At 25.5% G+C, this 19,371-nt stretch overlaps 2 protein-coding genes across 2 annotated transcripts; both read right to left on the bottom strand.

Moving 5' to 3' along the window:
• Positions 1-1,677: 1,677 nt before the first annotated feature.
• LOC112687564 lies at positions 1,678-11,071 on the bottom strand. The gene is made up of 3 exons (XM_025560312.1): positions 10,766-11,071; positions 2,584-2,847; positions 1,678-2,145 (listed from the first exon to the last, which is right to left on the bottom strand). The coding sequence occupies exons 1-3, from the start codon at positions 10,818-10,820 to the stop codon at positions 1,931-1,933; spliced, it is 534 nt and encodes a 177-aa protein (XP_025416097.1). The 5' UTR covers positions 10,821-11,071; the 3' UTR covers positions 1,678-1,930.
• Positions 11,072-11,926: 855 nt separating this feature from the next.
• On the bottom strand, positions 11,927-15,624 carry LOC112687558. The gene is made up of 3 exons (XM_025560304.1): positions 15,431-15,624; positions 14,307-14,498; positions 11,927-12,317 (listed from the first exon to the last, which is right to left on the bottom strand). The coding sequence occupies exons 1-3, from the start codon at positions 15,495-15,497 to the stop codon at positions 12,118-12,120; spliced, it is 459 nt and encodes a 152-aa protein (XP_025416089.1). The 5' UTR covers positions 15,498-15,624; the 3' UTR covers positions 11,927-12,117.
• Between the last annotated feature and the right edge of the window lie 3,747 nt (positions 15,625-19,371).

The following is a 19,371-nucleotide window of genomic DNA, read 5'->3' as shown; positions in this document are numbered from 1 at the left end:
GTAAAAATGGTAGATAATGTACACCATGGGTTAATTTAATTGACGCTGTGTCTAATTATAGATGATCCTCGAGCGGTTATTACCTATAACTCTAAAATTAAAGTGATAATGATATCGATTATTATTTAGAATAAATATAAATAGAATAGAATAACTATAAATAGTATAAATATTAAATTATGATAGAGGATAGACACTATCTTATAATATAGACAATATACATCTTATGTGCAATGTACGAATTTGTTACTGTCTACGTTGACCAACAACTATCAAGGTTTATAATTGTTTCTTTTTAGTTTTGTTAAGTTTGAGTTAAGTTTTTTAAACATTACCTACTATGTACTTCAATTTATTTTATTTTGAGCAGGCATATGTATAGAATTATTTTTCTTTGGGGGAAATTTGTTTTTACTCCCTATGAAAATAAAACTTTTATGAACATATATGTGTAATAAAACAGGCTTAGACCTTATGGGTTTCCTAAGGTTGGTAAGATTTAAAATTAGGAAGGGGAACGCTCCTCAATTTTTGATTAATATCGTTCCCCCACAACATTTTCCCCACTTTAACCACTGTTCTTCTCATTGATATTAATTCTCAGGTATTTAAAATTATCTACCTGCTCAAAACAATATAGTCCCACTTTAAAGTTAGATGTGTTTACCACTTTTCTGGACATTATTAGGTATTTGGTTTTGTCTTCATTTATACTGAGACTCATCATTTTACTAGAATTAATTAAACTTTCTGTGGTTCTTATTATTTCGCTTTTGTTATCTCGTAGAATTATAATGTCGTCTGCGTAAGCTAGTATGACCATTTTTCCATTTAATTTCATTTCATGACATGTTTCCGTGTCTCTGTTGTTGTTTGAACTTTTAATGCATAGAAGCATCGTTAGTATTATCAAAGTGATTGAGAAGTGGTAATCAAAAGAGAAGAAATTTATCTCGAGAGTGACCTTCAAAGATAGTTAGACATGTTTAAGAAGGATTTGGAAAAAAATAAAAATGAAAGACTAGAAAAATGGGAGAAAATAGTGATATTATTAAAAATTCTTGTAGTTATGGAATCCAAAAATAATTTTTATGTACAATGTAAGTAAGTAATTTAGAACTTATTAGAACCTTGGATATTTAAAAAAAAAATGGAAATCATTAATTTATCTGTAATAATTTCAATATTTTTTCACATGCTTCGCCAAAATACCATATTTAATTATAAATTATAATACATTTGACGGAAAACTATACAAATTTAATTGTAACTTAATATCTCAATAAAATTGTAGACAACAACAAAGTCACTAATATAGTTGAATAAAATTATTCTTATTTAATTAATTTGATAACGGAACCAATTATACAGTTATCATGTAGGTAAATTAAAAATTAAATAATAACCTTTATTTTTTTTATTGTTTACAGATACATGTAGGTACTATAAATTAAGTATGCATTGATAATTGAAAAAAAATATAGGTAACAGTATTGATTTAATTTAACTTATAATAATAAAAAAAAACTTTCATATGCAAGGAAATAATTTTTTTGGTTTACATGAAACATAATATTCTGTTTTTAGAAACTTTAAAATATTATAGTATGCTTATTTTAATATTCATAATAAAAATAATAGTATTGTAAAAATTAACATTGAAACTTTTATAACATTAAATATCTTGCAGCCAATAGCAAAAAAGCAGGCCATAGAACTTTCCAAAATATGATTTTGTGAAGAAAAAAGAACATCATAATTATATTTAAATATATGTAAATGTATTCTTTAGAACTATATAACATAAAAAATGATAAAGAAAATAAAGAAAATATTTCCATTTGTAGTTGAATAGGGCAATAACAAAATATCAGGTACACTTATTGACTTAATGATAATACAAATAGCTAGTAAAATATTTTTAGGTTTTTTAATGTATTCTGTAAAATAGACACGTAGCCACTGTGGTCAATATTATTGCAATCGTGGAAGACTCCAACGCTCGAGAACCATTGCATCCGTCATCATCACATGTGCCGCAGTATTTCAGGGTTTTCAACTCATCGTCGAGCCTCTGCATTCCCTTACACAAATCTGCTTTAATATAAACACATCCTCGGGCCACTCGTACAATGTCTTCTCCATCTATAATACCATCAACAGAAATGTGTCATAAATTCGTTATTAATTAACAGTTAATATGATAATTGTAATGAAATATTTATTTTTACTTATACAACACCGAATGAGTGATAATATAGAGTACAATTACAAATTATATATAAGAATAGTAAAATGGATATGTAGACTTTAGCATTAAAATCTCAAAGCAATTATTAAGTAGACGTTTATAAAATATATTTTTAATTCTTAATTATATTAAAATAAAGTCCATTAAAATATATTTTATTTTATTAAAATCACCATATTTTATTTTAAATACAATAACGATGGAATTCTATAATAAGTTAAGTAGAATCATAGACATTTCTAATTTGTAAATATATTATTATTAAACTTAATTATTCCAAATCCTTGAAGATTAAGATTATTTGTTATCCAATTAGAAACAATAATACATACGTTTGAGTACTACTTTAGTACATCCAACTGAATCATCACTAATGGTAGGTAAATTGAAATTGTTGTTTTGATTCATATTGAATCCCACTTGATTTGCGAAATTTTGTAGTGCATTACTTGCTGTGTTTATAGTATTTCCTAGTTCGCGGTTGAATTCGTTAATTGCTCGAGTGTTACATTCAACTAATAGATAATCATCCTTCATAAATGGATCACCACAATTTTTACTCCACCAACCACAAGTGTAGCATTTTAAACCATCGCCTGATTGGAAAAAAAAAATTAAAATTATAAAGTACAAGTAATACTAAATGAAAATAATATGAAGTATTACCATAATAGCTTGTTTATCTTAATAAGTATTTTGGTATCATAACGAGTCTTTACATAATTAATAATTATTAAAACTAATTTATCGTTTGATTAATGATTATTATCTATAAAAATGTGTTTGAACTTTGTCTTTAGTACCTATATGATTAAAAAGGCGGTATATTGGTTTGATTAAAGGTAATAAATTTAAGGAATCTTTTTTTCTGGTTCGACAGACCTAGGTTTATTATAAGTCTGAAGAAATATTTATAATATTATTTATTATGTATTAGTTGGTTCATTTCCAACTCCTATTTTAGCTATTATTTTATGAATGACTAATTTTGTGAATAGCGCTCTAGTTTCGAGTATTCTTGAATTTAATAATACTTTAAATTTTATTATACCTCAACCAAATAATTTTCACCTAATTAATTTTTTATTTATCCTCATCTGAATTTATCTTAACTCGAGTACTAGATAAAAGTGCTGACATTTTAAATATTTAATTTCAAATACTTTTAACGATATTTTATTTTTCAAAAAATAATAATAGTCAACGTGTTAGGCAATTTTACAGTCTTATAATTATAATTATATTATAATTTTTGTTTTTTCTACTATAGAATGATCCGAGTTATACTTGAAATGAGTATTGATGAGTAAGAAATTTCTAATCAATTATTTGAAGTGTTGGATGTTTCTGAATGGCGAACAGAAACATTGTGGTCAGAATTATGTTGCGATTTTGACTTACATATGTGTTAAAATATGATTAAATAATTTGTCCTTCCAAATATGTAGTAGTTATATTATTTATCGCTAAATAATCTTTGATAATAGAGCTACTGATATAATTTTTGACATAATAAAATACAGAATTTAATCAACACATACAACATCTCAATATCACATTTTTGTACACTTTGGTCTCTCACTCAAGTTTAACTATCAAAAATATATTTTCAAGTGGATAAAAATCTGACGCTGTCTACTGATCGTGTTTAGACATATAATAGCTTATTTTTTATGCTAACAGATAGCGTTCACCATTAGTCACTTATACTTTGAAATAATAGAATTATTGTATTAATCCTTGTATGATTTTTCTGTACTGTATAATTAAAACATTTACTATATTATTTTACTACATTTTTTTGTTATTAATTATGATTATTATTTTTATGTTAATTGGTAATTACATTTTTTTTTTTTAGGATAGTAGTAGTTGAGGGGAAGTAGTAAAAATGGCAAAAGGCCTTCATGGCCTGTAAACAAAAAAAAAAAAAAATTGTAGTAATTTACATAGATATTATATAATTAGAACTCCTACTCACATCACAGTTATGGAATTTAGTGAGTAGACCAATACAATTTGTATATATTAAAAAGAAAATTGTTAATCGTTCTGTTATTGGTGAATATATTTTACACTATAGTTATTATTATTAAATAAATTAATATAACATAAAAAGTAATAAATCCTGTGAGATCCGAATATAACATATACAAATTATATCTCTGCACTTTAAAAATGATTTTAAGTGAAAATTATATTACTGCTGATTATAAATAGCATTATATTTAAAATTTGAAACATTGTAAAATTTAAAGGTTAAATGTCAAACATAGAACTATAATAGGTAAATATCATTGTATAATTTGAGCCATTTAAAGAATTGTTTACGTTGTATTATTTAAGTTTACGAATAATGACTAATTATTACTTTTTTTTGTATATTAACATATAAGTACATAATTATAGCATTTCAAGGTTTCCAACTATAAATACAAAAAATACGATATACATATATGTAGTAATCGTTGTACGAATAATACTACAATACACCTGAAGTAGGAACGTAATTTATTCGACAATGGATATGATATTATACAATTTGACAAAGCTAAAACTTGTATTATGGATCTTACTCGAGTTTTGCAATTTAGAGAAATTGTTTCTACAGTTCTATGGGCTCGTTTTAAAATGTAAATAATACTCAACAGTCCCTTCCCCTAGTTTTGACATGTTACATTTTATGTGCAACAAGCATTAATAATTTTTTTACATAAATGTACGGATATATAGACAGGATTGATATACATAATGTTATATTAATATCTTACAAAATTGTTTTAATTACAACTATTGTAAATTAATCATTATCAGTTATCACTGTCATACTAATTCTTATTGTCTTAATATTAAGTACGTTCATAGTTTTAAATATGTACACAAAAATCCAATTCATTTTATTATTTTTATTATTTTCTATTATTTACAATTATTTGCCACAAAATATTTAACACATATTATATTATTATATTATTCATATTTGACTAAATACCCATCATACAAATTATAGAGTTATTGAATTATTATTCGTAGAACCAAAGATTGCATTAACCTTTTAAATGTGATCTGTGTTAGTAGTGGTAAAATTTCCATATAGCCCGATATTCAGATTACACATGTAATTATATATAGTACTTATAGTATATGTTAAAATCACATAAAAATTGATCAATGATCTCTACAATTAATAACACTAATAAAATAATTTACAATTACATAAATCTCACGAAAAACAGAATTTTCTTAATTGTTATTTTAAACGAACAAAAGCTAACTGTAAATGTAAATATCAAGTAATAATAAGTACTTATATGATTTACATAAATGTTTTTTTTTTTGCTTATGCTTATATAGCCATAAGTCGGTATATAAATACAATGGTGCATATTATGTTTACATAAGTAAAAACACAATTGGTTGTTCGTTAGTTCAAAAAAGTAAACACAAGAGTTCCTTGACAAACCTAAATTTCAGGTGTTATAAAAATTAATAATTCAGTTTAAAAAAGTACTGGAAATTAAATTTAAAATAATAGAAATTGTGTTTTAAGAATTTTTAATTTATTTTTCCAGGATCATGTCATAACAAATGAAAATTATTGATTTATTATTTTTAACATTTTTATTAAACAAAAATATTATTGTTTTTAATATAAAAATATAAATGATTTTTATATCAGGATTCTGTATTATATTTCCGTTATAACGTTCATGTTCACGTTCAAGATTTGTGGAAAAATGAACGTGTTGATTTTGTCGTTCATTTAAATTTTTTAATCTTATATTTATATATCATCTACCTGCATCCTGTATAAATGGGACCTTTACAAAATGTATTAGGTATAATTTATGTTTAAAATTTATCCTTAAACATATTATAATCAATATATATTATTTATATATATATATTTTTTTTTAAATGGTAATAAATTTGAATGCCCCAAAAGCATTTATATTCACTAAAAGTATGAACATCGTTCATGTTCTAGTTAAAAAAAGGGATTGACGTTCGCGTATCGTTCACAAAATATGAACGTGAACTTGCATTCATAAACGACATTCTTTCCAAACACTGATTATATTTACATATTATATTGATTATTAGTATAGTAATTTCAATTTAGAGTTTAGATTTTTAATGAAATATTTAAAAAACAAAAAAATTTATATAATGCTTTGACTTGATGTCAAAACCGCGTCTTGATAATCGATTTGGCGTTAGAAATCTGATTTTTTTTCAAATATTATATATGAATATTCTGATACATTTTCATCCCTGTGTTTTTCTATGCTATGTAAAATGCGATGAATGAGAAAGAGAGAAGTATTAGTGACAGGTCAGTAAATATAATCTTTACAATTTAATTCTCACATTTCGCGAACTAACTATTTTAATGAAATATAAAATCAAATATATACAACTAATATCTATATGTATGTATATATTTTTAAAATTAATAAGAATGAATAATTATTCTTCAATAGTAAATTATAATATTGAAATCCCTGAGCTCTTAACGGAAAAGAAAGAAATGTACCATAATTTTTAACATTTATTTATGATACAACTAATAACTTTAAACTGTACTATAAGGATAGGTGTGTACACGGGATATGCAGATTGTACGCTTGCATATTCTGTGGGTAGACGTTTGTTTTAGGGGGCAGTTGAACAAAGTTAGATATTATAATAATATTGATATCAGAAATTAAACTCATTAATTTATTAATATTTTTTATTATTTAAATTTTATGAAAGTAAAAAAAATCTTAATTTTTAGTTAAATCTTAATATTAAAATAACAATTATATTTTTTAAATGTAATATGCTATTTGTTGTTGTTTATTTTGTGCAAGAACATAAATATCAGGCTGAATAAATAATTATAAAAATAAATTGCTATGATTACAAACCTAATTTCATCGATATTTATAAAATTAGATAATATCAAATAAATTAAACCAAATAATATTGAATGTAAATAATAATAAAAATAATTATACCAAAACATTTCTTCGCGTACCACGGGTTGGGAACTCCTGATCTAGATGCATTAATGTTGATATTCATTGAATTACTAAAGAAATTGACCAAAGCCATATATAAAAAAAATTTACGGGTGGGGGGAGTTTAGTAAAAAACACGAAAATTGTAATTTTATTGAATTTAGATTTTGACTTTTGTTATTTGGTTAAAAACAAGACAGAAAAAGATAATAAAGATAATAAAGATAATCTTCTTTTATTAAAATATAATAAAATCAAATATAAACAAAATTACTTTGACATCTTGCCATCTTACACTATACAAATATGAAATATAAAATTAAGAAATAAAAATAAAAAATGCACAAATAAAAATCATATTATTTTAAACTATTAATATGTTCCTATCTTCTTGAAGAGCAAACGGGTTTAACATTTTATCGGGATTAACCGTAACATCTCTATGAACACTTAATAAAGCTAGCCCAGTTTGTTTTCTTGTCCTGTAGAATTGTATAAAAACGTCTTGACGTGTTTTAATTTGAAAAAGTTCGTTCGGGAGTTGTTATAGAACCCGGTACTGTAGTTAGTACTTTTAATAAAAAATAAATATTTGAAAAAAGTTTAGGATTACAATAATTTAATAATTCTACAGCTGAATGAAGACGATCTACATCTCGGAAAGCAATCTATTTTCTTTTCATAATTTTAGTTCTGAAGGTAATGTGTCAACATTTATAAAATCTAAATATAAACTAAAATCTGATTCTAAAATTGGAGATTTCAAACACATCTTTGGTAATAATAAATACAAAGACGATAAAATCGTCTGGTGTTTGGAAAACCGTTCGTTAAGTTGACTCAATGGAAATTTAATTAATTATAATCATAGGCACCGATTTCACGAGGGCAACGGGAGGAATCGCATCCTTACTTAAGTTATAACGTTGGTCAAACGTAAAAATTTTATTTTGTTTTTCTGTGTAAAAATTATTTAATTATTATAATAGAATTTAAAGCTTATATAATATTATGAAAATATAATTTTGACATTTTCACCTGAATGTAAATATAATCAAATATATAATGAAATCATTGATCATTTACTTTCTAGCTTACAGCTATGATTTAACTTTGAAGTTCAATCACTTTTAAATAATGTGAAAAAGATTCTTTTTGATGTTCAGAAGATTAAAAAATTAAACAAGAAGTACTATGATACAGAACCGGTTGAATGATTTGGTAGTTCTAAATTGTCACAAAACAGTTTTAGAATTTTATGAAAGATAGGAAATATGTTTATCAACAAGTGCTCGTCAAGAAAAAAAAAATTTTGTATTGAATTGAATATAATTTTAGACAATATTTTTATAAATAAAATTTAATGGTATAAATGTAGTTAAAAAAGATTATATTTTCATAAACAATTTTTTTTTTTTTTTTAGTTTTAACTGAAGCCAATAAAGTGAATTGGAATAATGGAATAATATTCATCATGTATAGTAGTTTAAGTTTTTTATGTACCCCCATGCTAAAATCTAAAAGTCGGCGCCTATCAATATAATACGATATTTATACTTAAATAAAGTAAGTTATATTGACATTTACAAGTTTAATATCACAATAATAATAAATATTATTTTATAATGATAACTTTAATTTGTTTTTATTACATACCATGCAATTAGTTTAAACTGTATTTTAATTTTAAACTAATTGCATGGTATATAATTATTAATGTATGTATATTATACTATATCATTTTGGTGTTATTTTTTGCTGAGCCTAAGAAAAAAAAGTCATTGACTTATATGGGAAATGTTGTTCATTCGGGGGATTATGATCAATATTTAGATCATTGAACTGTAAAAAATTTAACAAATACCTTTATTACCTACTCATTCACGCATCTTCACTAACTTTTGATCATTACCGTTCGTTATAAATATTTTTAAAACTTCTGCATATCCGCATATACTCCGGTGCTGCATATTTTTTTGTCTGCAAGGGAAACGCTTATAGTGTAAACTAATGATAGGTACAATATATTTATACCGTTGTATACCATAACATCTGCCAAACCGGTCTAGCTAATGATATCAAACAAATTCTCGTTTTTATTTTTTTTTTGACAATATGTTCTCTATTTAATATTTTAGACTCAATAATTTTTTAACATGTGTCATTGTGTTATATATTTATATAATATGGACATTGTTTTATTTGCATATTGTTTTATGGGTACATCATCTCCACGCCGATTAAGTAGCAATAACGCCATAAAATGTAGTTCCCGGAAATATCAACGAAGCAAAAAACAAAATGTTATAAGCTATAAAGGCTTCGAGAATACCGTAATAATTAGCGGAACAAACAATAACAAAATTAATAATAATCAACCACGGGATTTTTATAACCTTCTGTGAGACCTTGTCGATACTGTCATGGATTCAATTACAGTATTAGAATGCATAAGATTATGAATATAGGTGTATTTTTCCTAAGGAGATATGGTTCACTGATGAATTTTTTCAACCATCGAATGAATATAATGCTCTTATGTTTTTTATTTGGATATTAATGAATGCTTAAATTGAGGTTTCAGTAATTTATAATTAGTGTATTATGTTACAAGTAATAAATTATATGTGATAGAGTAACCTAATCATTTTTTTTCAAACATGCCAAAATTCGGTATCTAAATATTATCAATGTTATATAACGTTATGGAAAACTACAATGAGCAATTGTAAAATTTAACACAAAATATGTTAAGAAATTGATAAATTTAAGCGTTTGTGTAGGATTTATTAGTTAGAATATTTTCAATTAATGAGAAAATAAAGATCGATCGAGGACAATAATGTTTATAATATTTTTTACTCATGGTGTATTATGTAGTAAGATTAAAATCAGTGAAAGTCACTGTTGATATTATTGTAACGAAAATGAAACTTGCCAATCTAGTAAAAATATATTATTATTATCTTTACCGTTAAAGGTAACACTTTAATTGAGAAAAAACTGATTCAATCAATGATAGAAAGAACAATACTTTTATACATATTAATAAAATATTTATTTATTAGCTATAGTAAATTAAAATCAAGGGAGTAAATGTCAACTGGATTGTTTTTCAGTGGGGCTACGTCTCAACCAAAACAAACTAATAAAATACAAATGGTTATCTTAAATCCTTTTAGTACATATTTTACAGATTATAATTTTTCTAATAAAAAAAACACAAGTAATCATCCGATTAAAAAAAAAAAAAAACTAAAAAGAGGATCTACTACAATATACCTAATTCGACATGGGCGCGTATTATATATATTTATTCAATGATAACTCTCATAAAGCTAACTGTACAGATAAAAAAATACATAATATCAAAGAAATAGGATAGTAAGAAAAAGTAAGAGAAAAAAAAAAACTATATTTATGTAAGAAAACGAACATATATTTGTTATTTTTAAAATCGAAGTCTTTAGATAAATAGGTAGAATGAATAAATAAAGTTGTTACTTACATGATCCAAAGAAGGCAATTAGACACATCAACGATATTGATGTAATTAACTTCATATTAAATGTTTGTTTTTTACACGGAAGAACTAAAAATAATCGTATACGTGAAAATAAAATAATTAATGTGCTACAGGACGAATGGGCTAGTGTCTGCAGACTGCAATGGTTCTAACTGACGCTCACGCACCTCTCTAAAAATTATTCTGCGTACACCTACCACTAACCGACCTTGGACTAGCCAACGTGCGTTTTCACATAGTTTTATTGTTATTGTATTTATTATTGTTTTTTTCTTCTGTATTTTAAAATACTTTGGTGTTATTAAATTTTTTATTTTAATGTAATTGATTTTAATACACGTACTATTACACTAATCATTTAAAACGCGATGTACATAAAGTGCAAATTTAGTCTTTGTTTGAAAGTAATGAATAATTAGTTTACTTATAAACTGTTAAAGTAAATTTTTTTAAATAATATGCTGAAATAAATACAGCTCAATATGATGGCGTATTAAATACAAAAAAGAAAAACGCAATTTATTTATTTATGAAATAACAATATATCATTTGAATGGATACTATAATGAGGATATTTAATGTAGTGCAATTATATATTCTTTTTACGCAAGTTGCAAAGATCTAAAAAATAAATTATTACGTAATATTAATTTTATTTTATTTTATGAGTTAAATATAAAAAGTAATTAGTTATAGTATATTATAATATAAGTTAAGAGCATTATCACATATTTTATTGTAAATAATACTGTTGTTAATGCAATAAAATATGTATATTTTATTATTGTTCCATAAAAAATTTTAAGTTATTAACAGTAATACCAATATGCCTAAAAATTTATATTTATGTACACATAATATAATTAAATTCCAATTTAACAAAAATATATCCGTTATAAGTTTTAATGAAAACTTAAAATTAATAGTAAGAAATATTAACTGTTTTCGATTATAAATATTACGATTACTTTGAAATCCAAAATCTGTACCTACATATTTATTGTATTACAAATGTTAGTACAATAAATAAATGCTCTTCTGTTTTTATATTATTACCAATTATAATTATTATATAGGTTTATGATAGAGAATTCTATTTTTTACACTAGAATCGTAGGTATTTCATTTATTTAGAAAATACAATTTAATAAAATAGGTAAATATATGGTACCTAATTATATTCGTTTTAACATTTCATACTACAATTTAATTCCTCATTAAAATAAATGTTTCGCCGTTAATATCAGGAAATTTACTTATTTTAACATCTCAAAAATAATTGCATTCGTAAACAAATGATAATTGTTTGTCTCTCTAGAGTAATATTTTCGTTTTTACAAAATAAGTATAGTCAATGACGCTATCATCATGATAGCAAATGATAAGTATGTCCTTTTTGATGAATTACAATAGTCTGTTGAACAAGTGCATACATCTTGCTTACCACCAAATCCAGATCTATGATAGCATTTATTATTGTAATTTGAAGCATCCCAACCACATGACCTAATGATTCGGTTTCGGTCCGATGGCACTGTAACAATAATAATGGATAGTAATGCACATAATAATAAAATAATAATTATTTTAAGTACATTTTTTCTTTCAAATGTATAAATTTATACTCTACTTATATATTGTAAGTAAAAAATCCATGTATGCATTTTTTATAAGCGCCTGTGTTTTTAATTTATCTTTACCAATGTTTTTAGTTAGAAGATATAGTCAATAATCATTATTGTACCTATTGTATGCATAAAATATATCGAATCTATTCATTCCATATTAATAGGATTTATATTTTTTGATACTTTAGAGACGTAATTTATATAATTATTTTTTGTAGAATAAATTAAATTAGTAGTTATTTATATAATATGTACAAATAAAAGTGGATTTCTAACAAGATAAATTTCAACCTCATCATTAATACAAAATATCTTTAATTTATCAATTGATTATATTGATTGACTCTCAATGACAATAAAAATTTAATAATTATATTACCTACAAATAGTTAAATCACTTAGTTATAAAGTTAAAATTAAATTACAAAGAGATGAACGCCTGAAAACTTACATAGAGGCTTAGTAATAAAACCAATATTATATTATGTAGCATCACGAACTGTCTGAGCGTCGTAACAGTGCCACAATGAAGTTTACCTAAGTGTCAGTGCACTCGATCTAGACTCCCCCTTTTATAATTTGAACAACGTCATACCCATACAGATGTTTTGGAATTCCATAGTATGATGAAGCATTTAAGTTGTATTTAAAAATGATAAATAATAATCGTTTTTCAATAAAATGTAATATTATGCAGTTGCAGAAATATAAGCTATTTTCTACTATGATACATTTTAATGTCCTTGCAGTAATAAGTTGTTAAGGTGGAAAATAAACATTTTTTATGAGTTAAAATTATTACATATTTAATTAAGTATTTATGTATATAATCGTATACATATATACTTGATTTATATGTCTATATGGCGTTTGATCATAATTATCGATTATATAATAACATTTAATCATACTTTATAATAATCTAAAAAAGGTCTATAAAGTACAGATAAATATATTTTATTACATATATTATTAATTCGTGTAATAATGTATATTTAATATACAGGTTAAAAACAATATGTACATATACATTATTATTATGTATTGTATGGAATTAAATGTACATAAATATGCTTAACTAATTAGGTTACTAAATTATTCAATCATAAAGAGAATTAACGAATAACGAAAACTTAATTTGGAACAAATCGTATAGTACAACTAAACATCTAGTATTTCAAAGTAAATGTGTATTGTAAAGCCACTCGGTTTTTTATGTTTAAAATTAGTTAAAAATTGATTGTAATTTAAAGCAGAAACATTTTTAATTTCATGAAATTGATTGGTTTTTATTGAGATATTTTATTCTCATACATTTTAATAATGTTTCAAATAGTATGCATTTATAACCGAAGTAAAAAAAAATCTATTCTCTAATAAAATTACACGAAAAAACTATTTATTGTTTATTAAGATTTATATTTCTGTAATATAATGGCAAAAATGTCAAATTATTGATATTATTATTATTTTTATGTAAATTCTAGACTTTAGACTATTGACTCATTTGAAACAACTAGGTTATTTTGATTTAAAATATTCTATTAATAATTTTACTACAATACATAATACGCTTTAAGTTCATAATATATATATATATATATATAATATATTAATTAATAATAAATAACTTTCTATTTTTATATTTAAAAATAAATTAAAATAAAATAGTATCAAATAATTATTTATATTACCTATTAAAATGTTAAGCTTTTAAAAATTGGTTAAATTGTTACAAATGTAGTAAATGTCAAATGTTATTTGGCGTCTATTAACCCTATTTCTATTACATCGTGTTGATGGATTTTTTAATTCTTTCACTAGGTATGTACATTTAAGCGGGTTATCCCCTTCATGAAATAAGTTTTGATTTACTAGCTTGTCAATTTACTTACATCCGTTGACCTCCGGCTCGATTGTTTGTATAATCTTTCTACAAAGAGTATAATTTTTGCGACTTTCCTCGGAAATACCTAAGTTTAACTTTGAACAATCAGTTTTGAAATGATCAGGAAGTTTTTCTTGAGCACAGTCCGTATCATTATGACTATTGCACACATAACATTTTATGTCATTATCAGCCTTCACTAGAAAAAAAATGAAAATTCTAATGGTTACAGCATCAATCTGTTGAGTTTTCATCATACTTATGCCTTAATTACATATTTTAGAACTTTGAATTCTTTTTTTAAATGAAATTACGTTCATAATTTATTTTTATGAGTAAATATATTATAAAAAATTGTATAAAAACAATACACCCCTATTTTAGATCGTTTTATTAAACTTAAAAAAAATTGAATGAAGTACAATAAAAAGGAACTACCTTATAACTACTTTATAATTTTTAGTTTTAATTTATTACCAAATGTCTAGTTTTAATACAAACACGTTTTAGAAGTGTGACGGATTAGAAATGGCGTGAACCGTGCAATTTAAAATCTTCTCAAAGTCAACTCTCTTAATTAGTTATCGCTTTTCCTTAAAAAATTCCTGTCTGTAAGATTAGTTTTACTTAAAGTTGGTCAATGGATAATTTTGTTTTCACATTCTATTTTATTTTATTAACAGTACGGGCCATCAGTTCAAGACATGAAAACGAGTGACAGTTGATAGCATAAAAGTGATGATAATAACATACATATGTACAATATATACATATAAATAAATATAAAAATGTATGAAAGTTATAATTTTTAAGTGATTACGTGTATTTTTCAACGGTCAGAAGAACGTGCGAACCGTAAATCCTTCTCTTCGGTACAATCACAATTCATGTATACCGATTTTAAATTGATAGAGAAAACAGTGTTGTGAGTCCTTTTAAAATGTTTGAAAAATAAGATAGAACGTGTTTACAATAATTGCGCCAGATATAATAAATATTGTTCGGATCGCGCGAGTCATATCCATTGTACTTCGATTCGAACGGTTTTCTCCTCCGCCGGGTCAGCTAGCGTAACGTACAACTTGTACGATACGCAAATGTTAGTATAATAAATCCGAGTACGCTGCTTACCGGTATTTGTGTTGAAAACGATCGCGAAGGCGATCAACGTTACCACGGCGTACGATGCGACGGACATGATGGCGACGGCGTTGGACGGTCGAGCACAACACACGGCCCGGGACAAGTTAATCTATGGGCCGCGCGCAAAGGCCGGCGTGTATTTGTTGTTGTGAATCGTATTCAGATATAGTGTTTTGGCGATTCGTATAAGCAACACATCCGGAAACCCAATTAGGCCAATTAGCCGCCGGTTATCGCTGTACCCCACCTAGCGACGACTTATCAATAAATATATGCATATTATATATACATACGTTTTGTGCCATCGTGATGATTACGTTTATCCTGTGGCATCCTGTGATTCTGGTTAGGTCACTCCCTCCAGGGACGCACGTAATACACAGGCGTTTACCCTAGAAAAAATACTTCAAAGTAATTCAATCACCGCTGTATATTATGAATGTAATTAGTTCATAATATGGTACCTGTTTGTCTGCTACAACATATACGAACATCATGTAGTGTTAATTCAATTATATATAAATATATAGGCAATAACGCTGTTTATCGATTTTGTTTATCACATATGACCCGTGAAGAAATATATAAAAATCGAATTACGTTCCATACATATACACTACCGATTATGTTATGTGTAATGTATGAATCAATATATTTAAATAATATAAATTAACCTTTGAAATGTACCTAATGTGTACAATAGAAGAAATAGCAACGAACATGTGTTGGTGTAAATTTATATGTATATAAATTACTTAACGATAAATTGTACATACGTTCAGAAACGATCATAATGAACACGTTTGGTAAAAAACATAAAAAATAAAAAGCAATTTATATTTTACACGGGGAGTAGAAAAATTAATTGTCAATTGTTCTTGGATATTTTAAATATTTGTTATGAAACACGATAGCTTTTTTAAAATAGGTATCTACTCGTTATTTCTCGTATTTTAAGCTATAACTAAATAGTTGCATAACAGTTAAATATAATTTAGTGATTCCAAATATATATAAAATACATATTAATTAATACTTGTAATGTTATACAAAACGACAACTGAGTAAATCTAATTTTCAGATATTCCATTTTCGATATAAAAATATATGCAATTAATAAATTAATAAAAATATGTAATTAATTACGCTTCGTGAATTTTCATAACTAAAGCGAAGGCTAGTCAAAAATAAGACAACTTTTAATAATTTTATATTTCGTCCATTCACGAAAATACCTTCAAATACTTAGATGATAAGTATATAATAATATTATGTGTCTTTCCATTTAAGATTTTCGTTGCTAACTGGTTACTGATTTGGTAATTTAGAAATAACATTATTTGTATACATAACGATATTTTTAATATTGCTTATATAAAGTTATATTAAGCATAAATGCACTTATATAGCTTTTTATTTTATCATAGTTAAATTAATCAAATATCATTAATTAATCGAATATCAAATAAAATCATTAAAAATAGCACTATTTATTAAAAAGATTTATGTCGTAAATATTGGTTTTATAATTAAACCCTAAGCAAATGAAGATAACATTTTATTCAAATGAACATCAACTGGTGTTTTATGAATAGAAGTTGACACTTGATGTATTTACTCGCTTAAGTATTATTTCGTATTTTAAAATGCTTTTGAAACTTAATGAAATAAAATAAAGCATAATTTTTAAATTAGAAATTTTTCTAGGCGCTAAATTAGGTTCATTTAGATATTTTACTTAACTCCTTAGTTAATATTTATAATGTATGCATTTGATGTTTGCGTTTGTTACTTCTATTGCATTTTTCATTTTCCTTAAACGTTCACATATATTATTACTGTATAAGTATATTTTACATTGAATATTATATACTCTTAGATGTATACAAATTGTATGGCACAAATAGGCGATGGAGATGAAGATTAATATTTAGAACAGGGAGATATATACAATAGTCACTTGATAATTTGAAAAACTTCATAAATCGAACTAAACACTTAGTCCCATGAGAAAACTTCTATAACGAGAAAAAAGACATGTATTTCGGTTTCCTCAATTATCGAGGCTCGATAATTCGAAATGGTAGTCGGTGCTACAATTCGAATTTTTTTTTGCCAGAATCTTTATATTTCGAATTTCTTTAAACCCGATTTATAAATATCATGTACATATACAACCTATTTGACGTACTCACAATTAAACTAATAACGATGGCGATAAAATGTAATGGTAGTTTTTTTACTACCTAACGTATCTAATCTAGACTTGAATCGTGTAATTTTACCAAAATAAACATCTGAAATGGGTAAATAGTTGAAATCGAATAAAACTTAGTCAGTTTGAACATGGAGCTCATAAAGTATAAGACTAATAACACTTAATGTTTGTAGATCAGCGACAAAAGAAAGATGTTGCTCTACATATTTATTTAATGTGTACTTAACATGTAATAATGTGTTTAATAAATCGATGTAAATTAATAAATGTCAAAATAAATGTAACATTTTCATCTCTCTTTTATTCGAACTATTTATTTTTCCCCCTTATATTTAAAACATTCGATGAATTAAAGAGAAGACGGGGAAAAGATGTTCCAGGTTGGCCAAGAATAAAAATGGACACTACCATTGGTAGAATTTACCACGATTCACCCAAATCAAAGTGAATGCTTCCATTTAAGATTGTTACTAAATTATGTACAAGGTCCTACTTCATTTGAAAACTTGAAGGCCTTTGATGGAGTCATTCACGCGACTTTTAAAGCTACCTGTTTTGCTCTTGGGCTTTTAGAAAATGACGAGCAATGGAAAAATGCTCTGGTGGAGGCAACTCTTTCAGAAAGTCCTTCAAAATTAAGAGAATTATTCGCAATAATCATAGTTTTCTGCCAACCGTCTGAACCTCAATCTTTGTGGGAACAGTTCAGAAATTATTTTTGTGAAGATATTCTTCATACAGAGCGCACTCGATTAGATGACTAGTAATTAATTTATTCAGATGAAATATTTAATAGAGGTTTGATTGAAATAGAAGATAAAGTTGTTTGTCTGTCTGAAAAATATTTAACTGAATTTGGAATGAACTCACCTGTTCGAAATGAAAATGCATCTGATCCTTTTGAATTCTCAATTTTGCGTTCTTACGATAATAACCGATTACAAGAATTTGTAGAAATCAATTTACCAAAATTAGTAAATGATCAAAAATATGCTTTTAATGTTATTACAGAAAGCGTAATGAATCATCAAGGAAGAGTTTTTTTTTTTTAGATGCTCCGGGTGATACAGGAAAAACATTCCTAATTAATATGTTGTTGGCTCAAATTAGATCCTCAGGTAAAATTGCATTAGCAGTAGCTTCATCTGGTATAGCAGCAACTCTCCTTAGTGGCGGCAGAACTGCTAACCTAACCTAACCATGCCAAAATAATTACTAAAAACCTCCATATCCCATACACAATGCACCATTCCCACCTACACAGTTTGTAGCTAATCCACAGCCAAAATCTGAAGCGAAACTAGTTGAAGTAAAAGAAGATGATGAGAAAAAATGGTTAGAAGCACAGAAAGATGAAAAAAATTAGTGAATAATACTATTATTCATAATATATTGGCAACTAGATCTTCTGATAATACGCATTCATCACAAGAAAGTGAAGAAGGATTAATAAATTATTTACATCCAGTATTTGAAAAAATATCAGATAGAAATAGTGTAGGTCCACTGCCAGATGACACAGACCGAATGTGGAATTTTTTGTCAAGAGAAGTAGATAAAAAAGTTCGATAAAAATTTCAAAAGATGATAAGAGAAATGCAAGCTATACCTGAAGATGAGTTTAGCAGAGAGCCAAATTTATATGTAAATTTTTTTTTTATTACTCAGACAAATTTCTTAATAATAAAAAAAATAAAAACATATTTGAAGG

The sequence above is a fragment of the Sipha flava genome, unplaced genomic scaffold, assembly GCF_003268045.1.
Source record: "Sipha flava isolate LNK unplaced genomic scaffold, YSA_version1 35_pilon_pilon, whole genome shotgun sequence".
Classification (NCBI taxonomy): Eukaryota; Metazoa; Arthropoda; class Insecta; order Hemiptera; family Aphididae; genus Sipha; species Sipha flava.
Note: the sequence above shows the minus strand (reverse complement) of the source record. Positions and strands in the feature narration are given on the sequence as shown.

What these genes read in the sequence shown, in the direction of transcription:
- LOC112687564 (XM_025560312.1), bottom strand. Translation starts at nt 10,820, where the DNA reads ATGAAGTTAATTACATCAATATCGTTGATGTGTCTAATTGCCTTCTTT. An exon ending in AATTGCCTTCTTTGGATCAT is followed by an intron (nt 2,848 to 10,765) that starts GTAAGTAACAAC and finishes TTTTCCAATCAG; the next exon opens with GCGATGGTTTAAAATGCTAC. An exon ending in TACTAAAGTAGTACTCAAAC is followed by an intron (nt 2,146 to 2,583) that starts GTATGTATTATT and finishes ATGGTATTATAG; the next exon opens with ATGGAGAAGACATTGTACGA.
- LOC112687558 (XM_025560304.1), bottom strand. Translation starts at nt 15,497, where the DNA reads ATGTCCGTCGCATCGTACGCCGTGGTAACGTTGATCGCCTTCGCGATC. An exon ending in CGTTTTCAACACAAATACCG is followed by an intron (nt 14,499 to 15,430) that starts GTAAGCAGCGTA and finishes TTTTTTTTCTAG; the next exon opens with TGAAGGCTGATAATGACATA. An exon ending in CGAGCCGGAGGTCAACGGAT is followed by an intron (nt 12,318 to 14,306) that starts GTAAGTAAATTG and finishes TTATTGTTACAG; the next exon opens with TGCCATCGGACCGAAACCGA.